Source organism: Hemitrygon akajei, unplaced genomic scaffold (genome assembly GCF_048418815.1).
Source record: "Hemitrygon akajei unplaced genomic scaffold, sHemAka1.3 Scf000147, whole genome shotgun sequence".
In the NCBI taxonomy this organism is placed as follows: Eukaryota; Metazoa; Chordata; class Chondrichthyes; order Myliobatiformes; family Dasyatidae; genus Hemitrygon; species Hemitrygon akajei.
The window spans coordinates 607,497-619,674 of record NW_027332033.1 but is presented as its reverse complement, the minus strand read 5'-3'; the positions used below and the strand labels follow the sequence as shown (position 1 = coordinate 619,674).

Below are 12,178 nucleotides of genomic sequence, written 5' to 3'. Positions count from 1 at the left end.
ATAGGGGTCAGGAATAATGACAATGTTGCTCGCTGCACTGTCTGCAACATTGTGTTTTCTATTGCCCATGGGGGGGGGGGGGAGTTAAATCATTGTTGAGGTGAGTTTAACGGGTGTCATTCGTTCATTAGCATAGCTAACGCTATTTAAACTAGCTGGCTGGCCGCTAAGGAGCTACTCTATTGCAGACATCCCACCTCTCCCGGGAGTTCCGGGAGTCTCCCGCAAATTGATGGTGCCTGCTTCCCTGAAATGAGATTTTGCAGGGTGGGATTAATTGAGTGATGGAATGGTGCAGACGGAGCTTCACTGTGTGTTTGGCATTGCAAGTGTGTGATGGGACCGTATGGAGGGAAATTCACTCTGTGTCTGACCCCGGGAGTGGGTGATGGGACGGTGTGGAGGAAGCTTCTCTCTGTGTCTGCCCCAGGGAGTGTGTGATGGGACCGTGTGGAGGGAGATTCACTCTGTGTCTGACCCCGGGAGTGGGTGATGGGACGGTGTGGAGGAAGCTTCTCTCTGTGTCTGACCCCGGGAGTGTATAATGGCATACGGTGGAGGGAGCTTCACTCGGTGCGTAACGTCGGTATTCCATCCCCCATCCGTCTCGTGTGTTTGTCATTGCAAGTGTGTGATGGGTCGGTGTGGAGGGATATTCACTCTGTGTCTGACCACGGGAGTGTGTGATGGGACGGTGTGGAGGGTGATTCACTTTGTGTCTGACCCCGGGATTGTGTGATGGGACAGCGTGGAGGGAAATCCATTGTGTCTGACCCCGGGAGTGTGTGATGGGGCCGTGTGGAGGGAAATTCACTCTGTGTCTGACGCCGGGAGTGGGTGATGGGACGGTGTGGAGGAAGCTTCTCTCTGTGTCTGACCCCGGGAGTGTATAATGGCATACGGTGGAGGGAGCTTCACTCTGTGTTTGGTCCCGGCAGTGTGTGATGGGACGGTGTGGAGGGAGATTCACTCTGTTTCTGAACCCGGTAGTGTATGATGTGACAGTGTGGCGGGAGATTCACTCTGTGTCTGACCCGGGGAGTGTGTGATTGGACGGTGTGGAGGGAGATACACTCTGTGTCTGACCCCGGGAATGTGTGATGGGACGGTGTAGAGGGAAATTCACTCTGTGTCTGACCCCGGGAGTGTTTGATGGGAACGTGTGGAGGGAGATTCACTCTGTGTCTGACGCCGGGAGTGTGTGATGGGGCGGTGTAGAGGGAAATTCACTCTGTGTCTGGTCCCGGCAGTGTGTGATGGGACGGTGTGGAGGGAGATTCACTCTGTGTCTGACTCCGGGAGTGTGCGATGTGACAGTGCGGAGGGTGATTCACTCTGTGTCTGACCCTGGGAGTGTATAATGTGGAGTATACGGTGGAGGGAGCTTCACTCCGTGTGTAACGTCGGTATTCCATCCCCCATCCGTCTCGTACTCGGGACCACAGTGGTCTCACGTGTGATATTATCGTCAATTTTATCTGTCAGCGGGGATCAGTTAACCAGAAAAGGGTTGGGTGGAGATGAGATCCTGGGCATCCAGACTCTGCCAGTCCGACCTCCCTCAGCCTGGAGCTGAGACGCTACTGTGTCAGTGTGAGGAGCTCCGACCCACTGTTGCAGGGCACAGGGTGCGGGGGGCAGCAGAAACCTCAAATAAAACTCGAGTCCGGCACCAAGACAGGAAGTTACAGCGGTTTATTGATTTCATCATGACAAATGTAAATTAAACAATGTGTGAGCTGCTGACGTGCGGGAATAAATAAGCTGCTCCCGACTCACTCACAGTCACACACAATTAACTGACCGGCGACAACGAGTGACCGGTTGAATAATCAGTCCCGTTTCTCACCGTCACTCTGCATCAGGGAACCGATGATCATAAAATCACACTTCAGGGCCGGGTCCGGAATCGATGCAGATCCAGGGGCACTGCCGAGGGATTTGTCAATTTAACATCATTATACCGGCCAGGCTGCCAAATGCACCGTCCTCAGCAAAGGGAGCAAAAGGATTCTCTCCCGGGATAATCCCACCCCGGGATACCGGTGTCCCAGACTGAGCCCCGGCCCCCGAGCTCTTCTTGTCTGGGTAATTCTCCGGGGTGCCACGTGGGTGTCTCGAAAACGCACATCCGCCGGAACCTGCCCCGCCGGACAACAGGCGGAAACACGTCACTGCGGGACCGTTCCAAGCTCCGAGCGACAGACAGCGCGAGACCTGAGCTGGTACCGTTTAAACCGTTGGGAATCACCCCCGGCGCGCAGCCATTAAAGATAAGGGCGGGAGTTAAAGGGGAGGGCGGGGAATCGGCCAAGATGCCCCAATCCCGTAGGCGGGGATGTTCACACATTCAGATGTTCACACGGTCACTGTCAGTCCGGGTCTGGGTTCCTGCAGAGATCTCAGTTCCTTCTCCCCGGTCCGACTGAACAGATTCCCCACCAGCCTGAAACAGATGGGAGAATAAAGATGAAATAAACAGATTACACAACAGTGTCAGTAACAGGGGACTGGGGTTAATGTTTCAACAACACTCACAGACAAACATCACCAGAAAACCCGCGGATCCGCTGATATTTTATCACATTGAACATTAACACAAACGCTCACCCGATCCACTCCAGACTCGGGAGGGTCAGTATGAGGCGGCGGAGAGCGGGGCCAGATCGGTCTGTCAGCGAGTTTGATCTCAGGTCCAGCCCCGTCAGTGATGTGTTTGTACTGAGAGCGGAGACGAGATCCTTCGCACCAGAATCTGTGAGACCGACTTTCCACAGCCTGCAGATGAGAGCGAGTGAGGGTGAAGGACACAGAGAGACAGGAGACGGAACAAATCCCTGGTGTTTATCGGTAACACAATAACTCATCACATTAATGTTCAGTGTCAGACACCCAGTGACTGTAAACACAATCTCCTACAATCTGGTACTTACCCCAGTTTCTCTATTTTACACTCCGGGTTCTTCAGAGCCGCAGACACCGGTTTCACTCCTGAATCTCCCAGGTCATTCCACCCAAGTCTAAACACAAACAGACAGATTGATGAACAAAGTGATTCAAACCGTGGGTTTGGAGGAATTTCTCTCACTCGGATATTTCAGGTGTTACGTATTCAGGCAACAATAAATATAGATGAGCTAGGCAAGGGTTTAACAACAAATAACATGTTTATTAAACACTGAAACAAACCCCCTCAAAAGTAAACAAACCCAAACGTAATCGGAACTCAGCTGCTGGGCAGCTGCTCAAACAGTTCTTAATAGCTTTGCAGTCCCAAACAGTCTTTAAAGCGGTATTGAAAAAAAAAAACAGTTCTTTAAAACGGTATGCCGAAAGTTCAAAAGCTCACAGTCCTTTTAAAAGGAGAGACTTTTTAACGCGATTTAAATTCTCTTCCACGTCGTTGTCCTTCGATTCCCCGGCGTCGAAATTTCCCACGAAGAATTTTATAAAATATAACGGCTTAAAGGTACTGACCTTTCTTCCCACACTATTCTCAATCCTTTCTGGTCAACCCAGGGATTAACAGCGAGAATAGTCAACGAAATCCTTCCGAATGAGGATCAAACAAGGTCGAACTTTTCCACCTTCGAAAATCGGTTCTCCTCGATTTCTACCTTCCAAACTTTTCTTCACTCTCCACGGCAAAGAAACCGTTAGCAATGACCTTTTAAACTTTAGGCATTATATAGAACTTCATTTTTAACTAAACTGCGTCATCACATTAAATCACGCAGGGACATGAAGTCATCTTGGCAAGAACTGCCCCACCTGACAGGGTGGGTCTTCCTTTTATACCCTGTAAAAAAAACCTGTCACATGACCTCTACTGGCGGGAAAATGACATCACTCCACCATCACAAAACCATTACCTCATGTCCAGTATAACTTCAACCCCAGTCACGTGACAAGGGTACCACTGTCACGTGTCACGGGTACGTAACACCTCCCTCCAAAAAAAACATTTTTGGTCTGACAAGAACAAAAATTTTAACAATCACTTACAAGAAAAACAAATGTATAAATTATATAACATACACAATATACAATACAGTAGGAGTGTTACAACAAAAAAACCCACTCCAAATAAAAAAATATTACATTGTACATTCAACATCGAGATAGACAATCAGCAACCACATTATCTTTACCTTTAATATGAGTTATCACAATATTGTACTCTTGTAACATCAAACTCCAATTTAACAATCTTCTGTTTTTGTTTTTCATCTTACTCAGAAAAACTAACGGATTATGATCAGTGTAAACAATAAGTGGTTTTTGAGTTGTACCAACATATACCTCAAAATATTCCAAAGCCAAAACAAGAGATAACAATTCTTTCTCTATTGTTGAATAGTTTCTTTGTTGCTTATTAAATTTCTTAGAAAAGTAAGCTACTGGATGATCAACCTCATCACCCTCATTCCTTTGCATCAATACTGCTCCCGAGGCTTCATCACTAGCATCTACAGCTAATGAAAAAGGTTTTTCAATTTCAGGTGCCTTAAGCACAGGTTGTTGACATATCATTGTTTTCAATTTTTCAAATGCTTCCTGACAAAACACTGTCCACACAAACTTCACATTCTTCTGCAGAAGATTAGTTAATGGAAGGGCAGCATTAGCAAAATTCTAACAAAATTTTCGATAATATCCTACCATTCCCAAAAATCTTCTGAGAGTTTTTTTCCCCCCGTCGGAGTGGGAATCTCTAAAATTGCCTGAACTTTTGCCTGAACAGGAGCTACCTTACCTTGACCTACAACATAACCAAGGTAAGTCACAGTGGCATGTCCAAATTCACTCTTGGCTAAATTAATAGTCAAGTTAGCTTTTGAAAGCTTTTCAAACAATTTCTCCACCGCAATTATGTGTGCTTCCCAAGTATCATTTCCTGTCACTAAATCATCAATATAAGCATCAGTATCTTTCAATCCCTGAATCACAGAATTAATCATCCTCTGGAAAGTACCTGGGGCATTCTTCATCCCAAATGGAAGAACATTATACTCATATAACCCAGATGGAGTTACAAATGCAGAAATCTCTCTACCTCTGTCCGTTAATGGAACACACCAATACCCTTTCAATAAATCAATCTTTGTAAGGAACTTTGCTTTCCCAACTTTATCTACACAATCATCTACTCTAGGAATTGGATATGCATCTGTTTTCGTTACAGCATTCACCTTCCTATAGTCCGTACAAAACCGAATACTACCATCAGGTTTTGGCAGCAAAACACATGGCGAACTCCAATTCGAGTTAGAATGTCTAATAATATCATTCTCTAACATGTATTCAATTTCTTTCTCAGCAAGTTCACATTTTTCCATGTTCATCCTATATGGATGTTGTTTAATAGGTTTGGCATCTCCAACATCTACATCATGTGAAGCTATAGTAGTCCTTCTCGGAACATCTGGAAACAAATCCTTATACTTAAAAATCAATTCCTTCATCTGTTGTTTCTGCTCTAGCTGTAAATGTGCTAATTTCTCATCCATATTTTCCAAAATGGTCGAATTCGGTAACCTAACAGAAACAATGTTAGATTTAGAATGAAAGTCAGATGAATCATCTATCATGTTCCCAGTTAAATCAAACTCATTCTCACTAACCACAACAGTCACAGTATCAAATTGTTTCTCAAAATATGGTTTAATCATATTTATGTGGCAAAGTTGTGTTGACCTTCTACGATCTGGAGTTTTTATTACGTAATCCACATCATTGATTCTAGACTCAATTTCATAAGGTCCATGAAATCTAGCTTGTAAAGGATTTGTCTGCACTGGGAAAAGAACCAACACCTTATCTCCAGGCTCAAACATCCTCATCCTAGCTTCCTTATCATACCAAGTTTTCATTTTCTCCTGAGCCAACTTTAAATTTTCCTTGGCTAAACTACAAGCTTTATGTAACCTGTCCTTAAATTTCAAAACATAGTCCAACAAATTAGTATGCACTTCCTTACTAATCCACTGTTCCTTCAATAAAACTAAAGGTCCTCTAACTCTATGCCCAAACACAAGTTCAAATGGACTAAAACCCTAAAGATTCCTGTACCGATTCCCTTACTGCAAATAAAAGTAAGTTTATACTCTCATCCCAGTCACTTTCATTTTCCACACAATATGTCCTAATCATATTCTTGAGAGTAGAATGAAACCTCTCCAAGGCACCTTGCGATTCTGGATGGTATGCAGACGAAGTGATTTGCTTAGCTCCCAATTTATAAACTATCTGTTGAAACAATCCAGACATAAAATTACTACCTTGATCAGTTTGTATTTCCTTAGGCAATCCAAAATAAGTAAAGAATTTTATAAGAGCCTTCGTCACAGTTTTAGCTTTTATATTCCTAAGTGGTACTGCCTCTGGAAACCTAGACGAAGTACACATGATAGTCAACAAATACTGATAACCAGTTTTTGTCTTTGGTAATGGACCAACACAATCTATAATAACTTTAGAAAACGGTTCACCGAATGCTGGAATAGGTTGTAATGGAGCTACTGGTGTAACCTGATTTGGTTTACCCACAATTTGACAAGTATGGCACGTCTTACAAAACATCGCCACATCTTTTCTTAAACCAGGCCAGTAAAAATGTTTTAAAATCTTGTCCACAGTTTTCCTTACCCCTTGATGTCCACCTAAAGGCACACTATGAGCTAAAGTCAAAATCTCATTCCGATAAACTTTAGGAACAACTACCTGATAAACAACATTCCATTCCTCATTTGCAGGAATTGTAGGCGACCTCCACTTCCTCATCAACACTCCTTTTTCCAAGTAATATCCTACTGACACCTTCTCAATTTCACTACCTAGTAAAGCTTGTTCCCTTAATTTTATAATCTCAGGATCTCTATTCTGCTCTGTTATCATCTCCTTCCGAGACAAAGATAAATCTTCATAGTCAGACTTACTCCCAGAACCTTGTTCAAACAACGAAGGTAAGAAAGTTTCTGACACATCCTCAAAACTCAAATCCTGAGTTGAACAGTCATGAGTAACAACCTCATTCTGCACATCAATTTTTTTAGCCATAGCTCTAGTCACAACACAGGAAGAATCTGTGTTAGAATTCACCTCTGGTTCCTCTGATTCCATTGTCAAATGCACTTCAGGAAAAACTTGTCCACCTGCCAAGTCATTACCTAACAATAAAGAAATACCCTTCACAGGTAAGCTATGCTGTAGTCCTACTTTAACAAATCCTGTAACTAACCCTGACTTTAAATTTACTTCATGTAAATGTACAGGCATAAAATCACTTCCAACACCTCTTATGTAATTTACCTCACCAGTATCACTCTCTTCATTAAACTTCAACACACTATCTAACATCAGTGATTGAGAAGCTCCAGTATCCCTAAGAATTTTTATTGGCACCAGAGTAGATCCTTCTTTCAAGGATACAAACCCTTCAGTTATAAAATGATCATATCCCTTTCTAACTTTGTCAGACTCTAACAAATCCTCATTTGTGTTTACCAAACCCTGTAACTTTACAGGTGCTTCAGTATGTTGCACACAAGCATCTGGAACTGCTTCCTTCTCTTTCTTTTTCAATTTGAAACAGTTAGCTATTACATGGCCAGGCTTCTTACAATAGTTACAAATAAAACCAAACTGTCTTTCCTTCACAGGTTTTCCTTCCTCCTTACCTCTCTCATTAACCTCTGATTTAATTTCTAATTTACCTGGAGTCTCCATATTATTTTTCCTCTTGAAAATTCTACCCTGAGGAAATTTATTCTTATGGATTAAAACATACTCATCAGCTAATCTAGCACAGTCCTGCAATTTATCAGTATCCCTTTCATTTAAGTAGGTCCTTACTTCAACATGAATGCTTCTTTTAAATTCCTCCATTAAAATCAGCTCTCTCAATGTATCATAGTCCCCATTTACATTTTTAGAAGAAACCCATCTCTCAAAACACATAGCTTTATCATAGGCAAATTCCACATAAGTCTTTTCCACAGACTTTTTCAAACTCCTGAATCTTTCCCTATACGCTTCTGGGACCAATTCGTATGCTTTGAGATATTTGTTTTCACAATATCATAATCTAATGCTTGCGCAGCAGTTAAAGCTGTATAAACTTGTTGTGCCTTGCCTTTAATCACACTCTGTAACAACACTGACCATTTATCTTTCGGCCACTCTGACATCCGAGCAATAGTTTCAAAATGTTGAAAATATCTTTCCACTTCTGTTTCACTAAATGGCGGGACCAATTTAATTTCTTGGCTAGCAACAAACGGTTTTCTAGAATCAGAAGACTGATTCTCAGACCTTAAATTCTCCATTGCAGATTCAAACTCTCTTTTTTTCTGGTCAGATTCCAATTTATAACGCTCCAACTCTGCTTTACTTTGTTCCAAACTCATTTGTTCAATTTGCAACTGCATCTCCAGATTACTTATTGGAAACGATTCTAAAGTCGATTCATCAAAATCACCCGAAGCCACAAAATGTGATGCGATCTTTCTCTGTATTACAGCTTTTGATGTAGTCGCCAAAATACCTTTAAGTTGCAATCTCTTAGCAATCTCAGATACTTCAGTTTTTTTCGCCTTCGCTAACAAATCCGCGTCAGGCGAATCCAGAAACTCATCAATATTCATCGTTGCCGAATACCACTCACAAGCCAATCAAACAAAAAAAAACCGAGCAATCCCCCCGTTACCAAAACACCGATTCAAAATTCAAAAAACATTTTAAACTCAAACGATTCAATTCCGGACGCAGCCCCCATAATTAATGTTACGTATTCACGCAACAATAAATATAGATGAGCTAGGCAAGGGTTTAACAACAAATAACATGTTTATTAAACACTGAAACAAACCCCCTCAAAAGTAAACAAACCCAAAAGTAATCGGAACTCAGCTGCTGGGCAGCTGCTCAAACAGTTCTTAATAGCTTTGCAGTCCCAAACAGTCTTTAAAGCGGTATTGAAAAAAAAAAACAGTTCTTTAAAACGGTATGCCGAAAGTTCAAAAGCTCACAGTCCTTTTAAAAGGAGAGACTTTTTAAGGCGATTTAAATTCTCTTCCACGTCGTTGTCCTTCGATTCCCCGGCGTCGAACTTTCCCACGAAGAATTTTATAAAATATAACGGCTTAAAGGTACTGACCTTTCTTCCCACACTATTCTCAATCCTTTCTGGTCAACCCAGGGATTAACAGCGAGAATAGTCAACGAAATCCTTCCGAATGAGGATCAAACAAGGTCGAACATTTCCACCTTCGAAAATCGGTTCTCCTCGATTTCTACCTTCCAAACTTTTCTTCACTCTCCACGGCAAAGAAACCGTTAGCAATGACCTTTTAAACTTTAGGCATTATATAGAACTTCATTTTTAACTAAACTGCGTCATCACATTAAATCACGCAGGGACATGAAGTCATCTTGGCAAATTCCGCCACGAACTGCCCCACCTGACAGGGTGGGTCTTCCTTTTATACCCTGTAAAAAAAACCTGTCACATGACCTCTACTGGCGGGAAAATGACATCACTCCACCATCACAAAACCATTACCTCATGTCCAGTATAACTTCAACCCCAGTCACGTGACAAGGGTACCACTGTCACGTGTCACGGGTACGTAACACAGGAAATATTAAACTCTTCAGTAAATCACTGATCGGAGTTCCCATCACTGTCAATGTCCCTCACTGCCCAGCTCCAGAGTATTCTCCGAATGTCAGTAATTTCGTCTGTCAGTGTGACCCTGTAAACGCCACATATTCTGTCTCAATCCCCGATGGAGAGAAAAGTGTTCCTGACTGAAATGCAGAAATGTCAAAGGAACACAGTGAAAAAGACCCACCCGAGCTAAAGGGATGGGGAAGAGAGATACCACAGGAGGAAGGGGGATAGGGAAGAGAGATCCCACAGGAGGAAGGGGGAAGGGGAAGGGAAATCCACCAGGAAGAAAGGGGGTCTGGAAGATAAATCCCACAGGTGGAAGGAGCATGGGGAAGAGAGATCCGACAGGAAGAGGAGGGATGGGGAAGTGAGATCATACAGGAGGATGGGGGATGAATAGGAGAAATACCTCAGGAGGACTGGAGATGGGAAAGAGCGATCCCACACGAAGAGGGGGCATGGGAACAGAGGGCCCACAGGAGGCAGGGGGATGGGGAAGACAGATCCCACAGGCGGAAGTCGGATGGACGAGTGATCCCAAGGGAGGAAGGGGGTTGGGGAAGAGAGATCCCACAGGAGGAAGGGGGATCGGGGAGAGAGATCTCACAGGAGGAAGGGGGATGGGGGAGAGAGATCCCACAGGAGGAAGGGGGATGGGGGAGAGAGACCCCACAGGAGGAAAGAGCATGGGGAAGAGAGATCCGACAGGAAGAGGGGCATGGGAAAAGAAGATCCACAGGAGGAAGGGGGATGGGGAAGACAGCGCCAACATGAGGAGGTCGGATACACGAGCGATCCCAGAGGAAGAAGTTGAATGGGCAAGAGATATCCCGCGGAGGAAGGGGGATAGATAAGAGTGATTCCACATGAGGAAGGGGGATGAGGAAGAGTGATCAAACAGCAGGAAGTTGATGGGGAGAAGAGAGCCCACAGCAGGAAGGGGATGGGGAATAGAAATTCCACAGAAGGAAGGGGGATGGGGAAGAGAAATCTCACAGGTGGAAGCGGGTTGAGGAAGAGAAAGTCCACAGGACAATGGGGGGTGGGGAAGAGAGAACCCACAGGACGAAGGGATCCCACAGGAAGAAGGGGATGGGAAAGGGAGATCCCACAGCAGGAAGGGGGAAGGTGTTGAGAGATCGGCCAGGAGGAGGAGGGATGGGGAAGAGAGATCCCACAGGAGGATGTGGGATTGGGAAGAAAAATCTCACAGGAGAAAGTCGGTTGGGGAAGAGAAATTCCACAGGACAATGGGGCATGCCAAAGAGAGATCCGACAGGAAGAAGTCGATGGGGGAGAGAGATCTCACAGGAGGAAGGGGGATGGGGAAGAGCGATCTCACAGGAAGGGGGGTGGGGAAGAGATCCCACAGGAGGAAGGGAGATGGGGAAGAGAGATCTCACAGGAAGGGGGGGTTATGTGGAAAAGACATCCCACAGGATGATGAGGAAAGAGTAATAGAGAGCCCACATGAGGAATGGGGATGTCGGCGAGATTCCAAAGAATGGAAGGGGGATTGGGATGAGAGGTCCCACAGGAGGTTTCCAAGGGTAAACGATAATCCTACAAGACGAGAGGATGCAGAAATTTTTTGTACGTGTGTGTTGGGTCTGAACAGAGGCCCAGAGGAGATGCGCCCTCGCTCTTTGCGTATCTGGAAGTGAGCAAAGTCACACACGGGGAGGGCAATCTCACAATGGTATTTCTTTCCTTCTCACTGGGACAGTCTGCTGACGGTCTCTTGTCCCTCACCGGGAAGGAGGTGTGAATCTCTGACCCACCTGCTGCAGTCAGTGTCGGTCTGGGTGTCAGTAACAGTGAGAAGGAACATTGTCAATGGACGTGTCACAGGCAGCGAGAAACACGGCCATTTCTGTGATTTACTACCATTAAACCAATGGAGGTTGTTCACTGATCTGATGAAGTCTCCAACATCCCTTCACAAGGAACCACAGAACCCTCCCATCCTTGGGGAATTACTGACTGACCCTGTGGGTATTTGTCACAATTCTTCACAATCAGATTCACTACAAATTTATCGGAATTCTTTTACATTGAAACAACACAATGAGACAGTTTCACAGTTCAGAGTGAGAGATAAATCAAGTTACCTCAGCTCCCGGCACTTGTGCAGCCCGGGTCCCAGCCGCTGGATTCCTTCATACTGAATGTGGCAGCCCTGCAGGTCGAGGTGTTTTATTGTATCACAGAGTCCGATGACATTAGACAGGACCGCAAAGTCAATTGGGGTCAGTGTCATTCCACTGAATGTAAGTCTTTCCACAGATTCCAGTGCGGCCTGAGCCAGCCCACGATTCTGAGACTCAAACAGGTAGTGCAATGTGTTCAGGAGGCTCCTTTTACCAGCTTCACTCTCTGTGTTTCCACTCCGACGTTTAACCTCCTCCTTCACCCAGTCAATCACTCGGCAGGTTATTTCATGAGGAAATGTACCCAGAAACTTCTCCAGGCCCGGAGCTGTCATTGGGGAGGAGAGACCAGCAA

General features: G+C 44.6%; 1 protein-coding gene across 1 annotated transcript; it reads right to left on the bottom strand.

Moving 5' to 3' along the window:
- Positions 1-1,680: 1,680 nt before the first annotated feature.
- On the bottom strand, positions 1,681-12,158 carry LOC140723925 (NLR family member X1-like). The gene is made up of 4 exons (XM_073038469.1): positions 11,785-12,158; positions 2,934-3,020; positions 2,611-2,778; positions 1,681-2,446 (listed from the first exon to the last, which is right to left on the bottom strand). The coding sequence occupies exons 1-4, from the start codon at positions 12,156-12,158 to the stop codon at positions 2,359-2,361; spliced, it is 717 nt and encodes a 238-aa protein (XP_072894570.1). The 3' UTR covers positions 1,681-2,358.
- Between the last annotated feature and the right edge of the window lie 20 nt (positions 12,159-12,178).

Bases quoted from the DNA above. Each gene is read 5' to 3' on its own strand.
- LOC140723925 (XM_073038469.1), bottom strand. From the start codon at position 12,158: ATGACAGCTCCGGGCCTGGAGAAGTTTCTGGGTACATTTCCTCATGAA. The intron at 3,021-11,784 runs GTAACTTGATTT...GTTTGTGTTTAG, and splicing joins CACAAGTGCCGGGAGCTGAG to ACTTGGGTGGAATGACCTGG. The intron at 2,447-2,610 runs GTGAGCGTTTGT...CATCTGTTTCAG, and splicing joins CCGAGTCTGGAGTGGATCGG to GCTGGTGGGGAATCTGTTCA.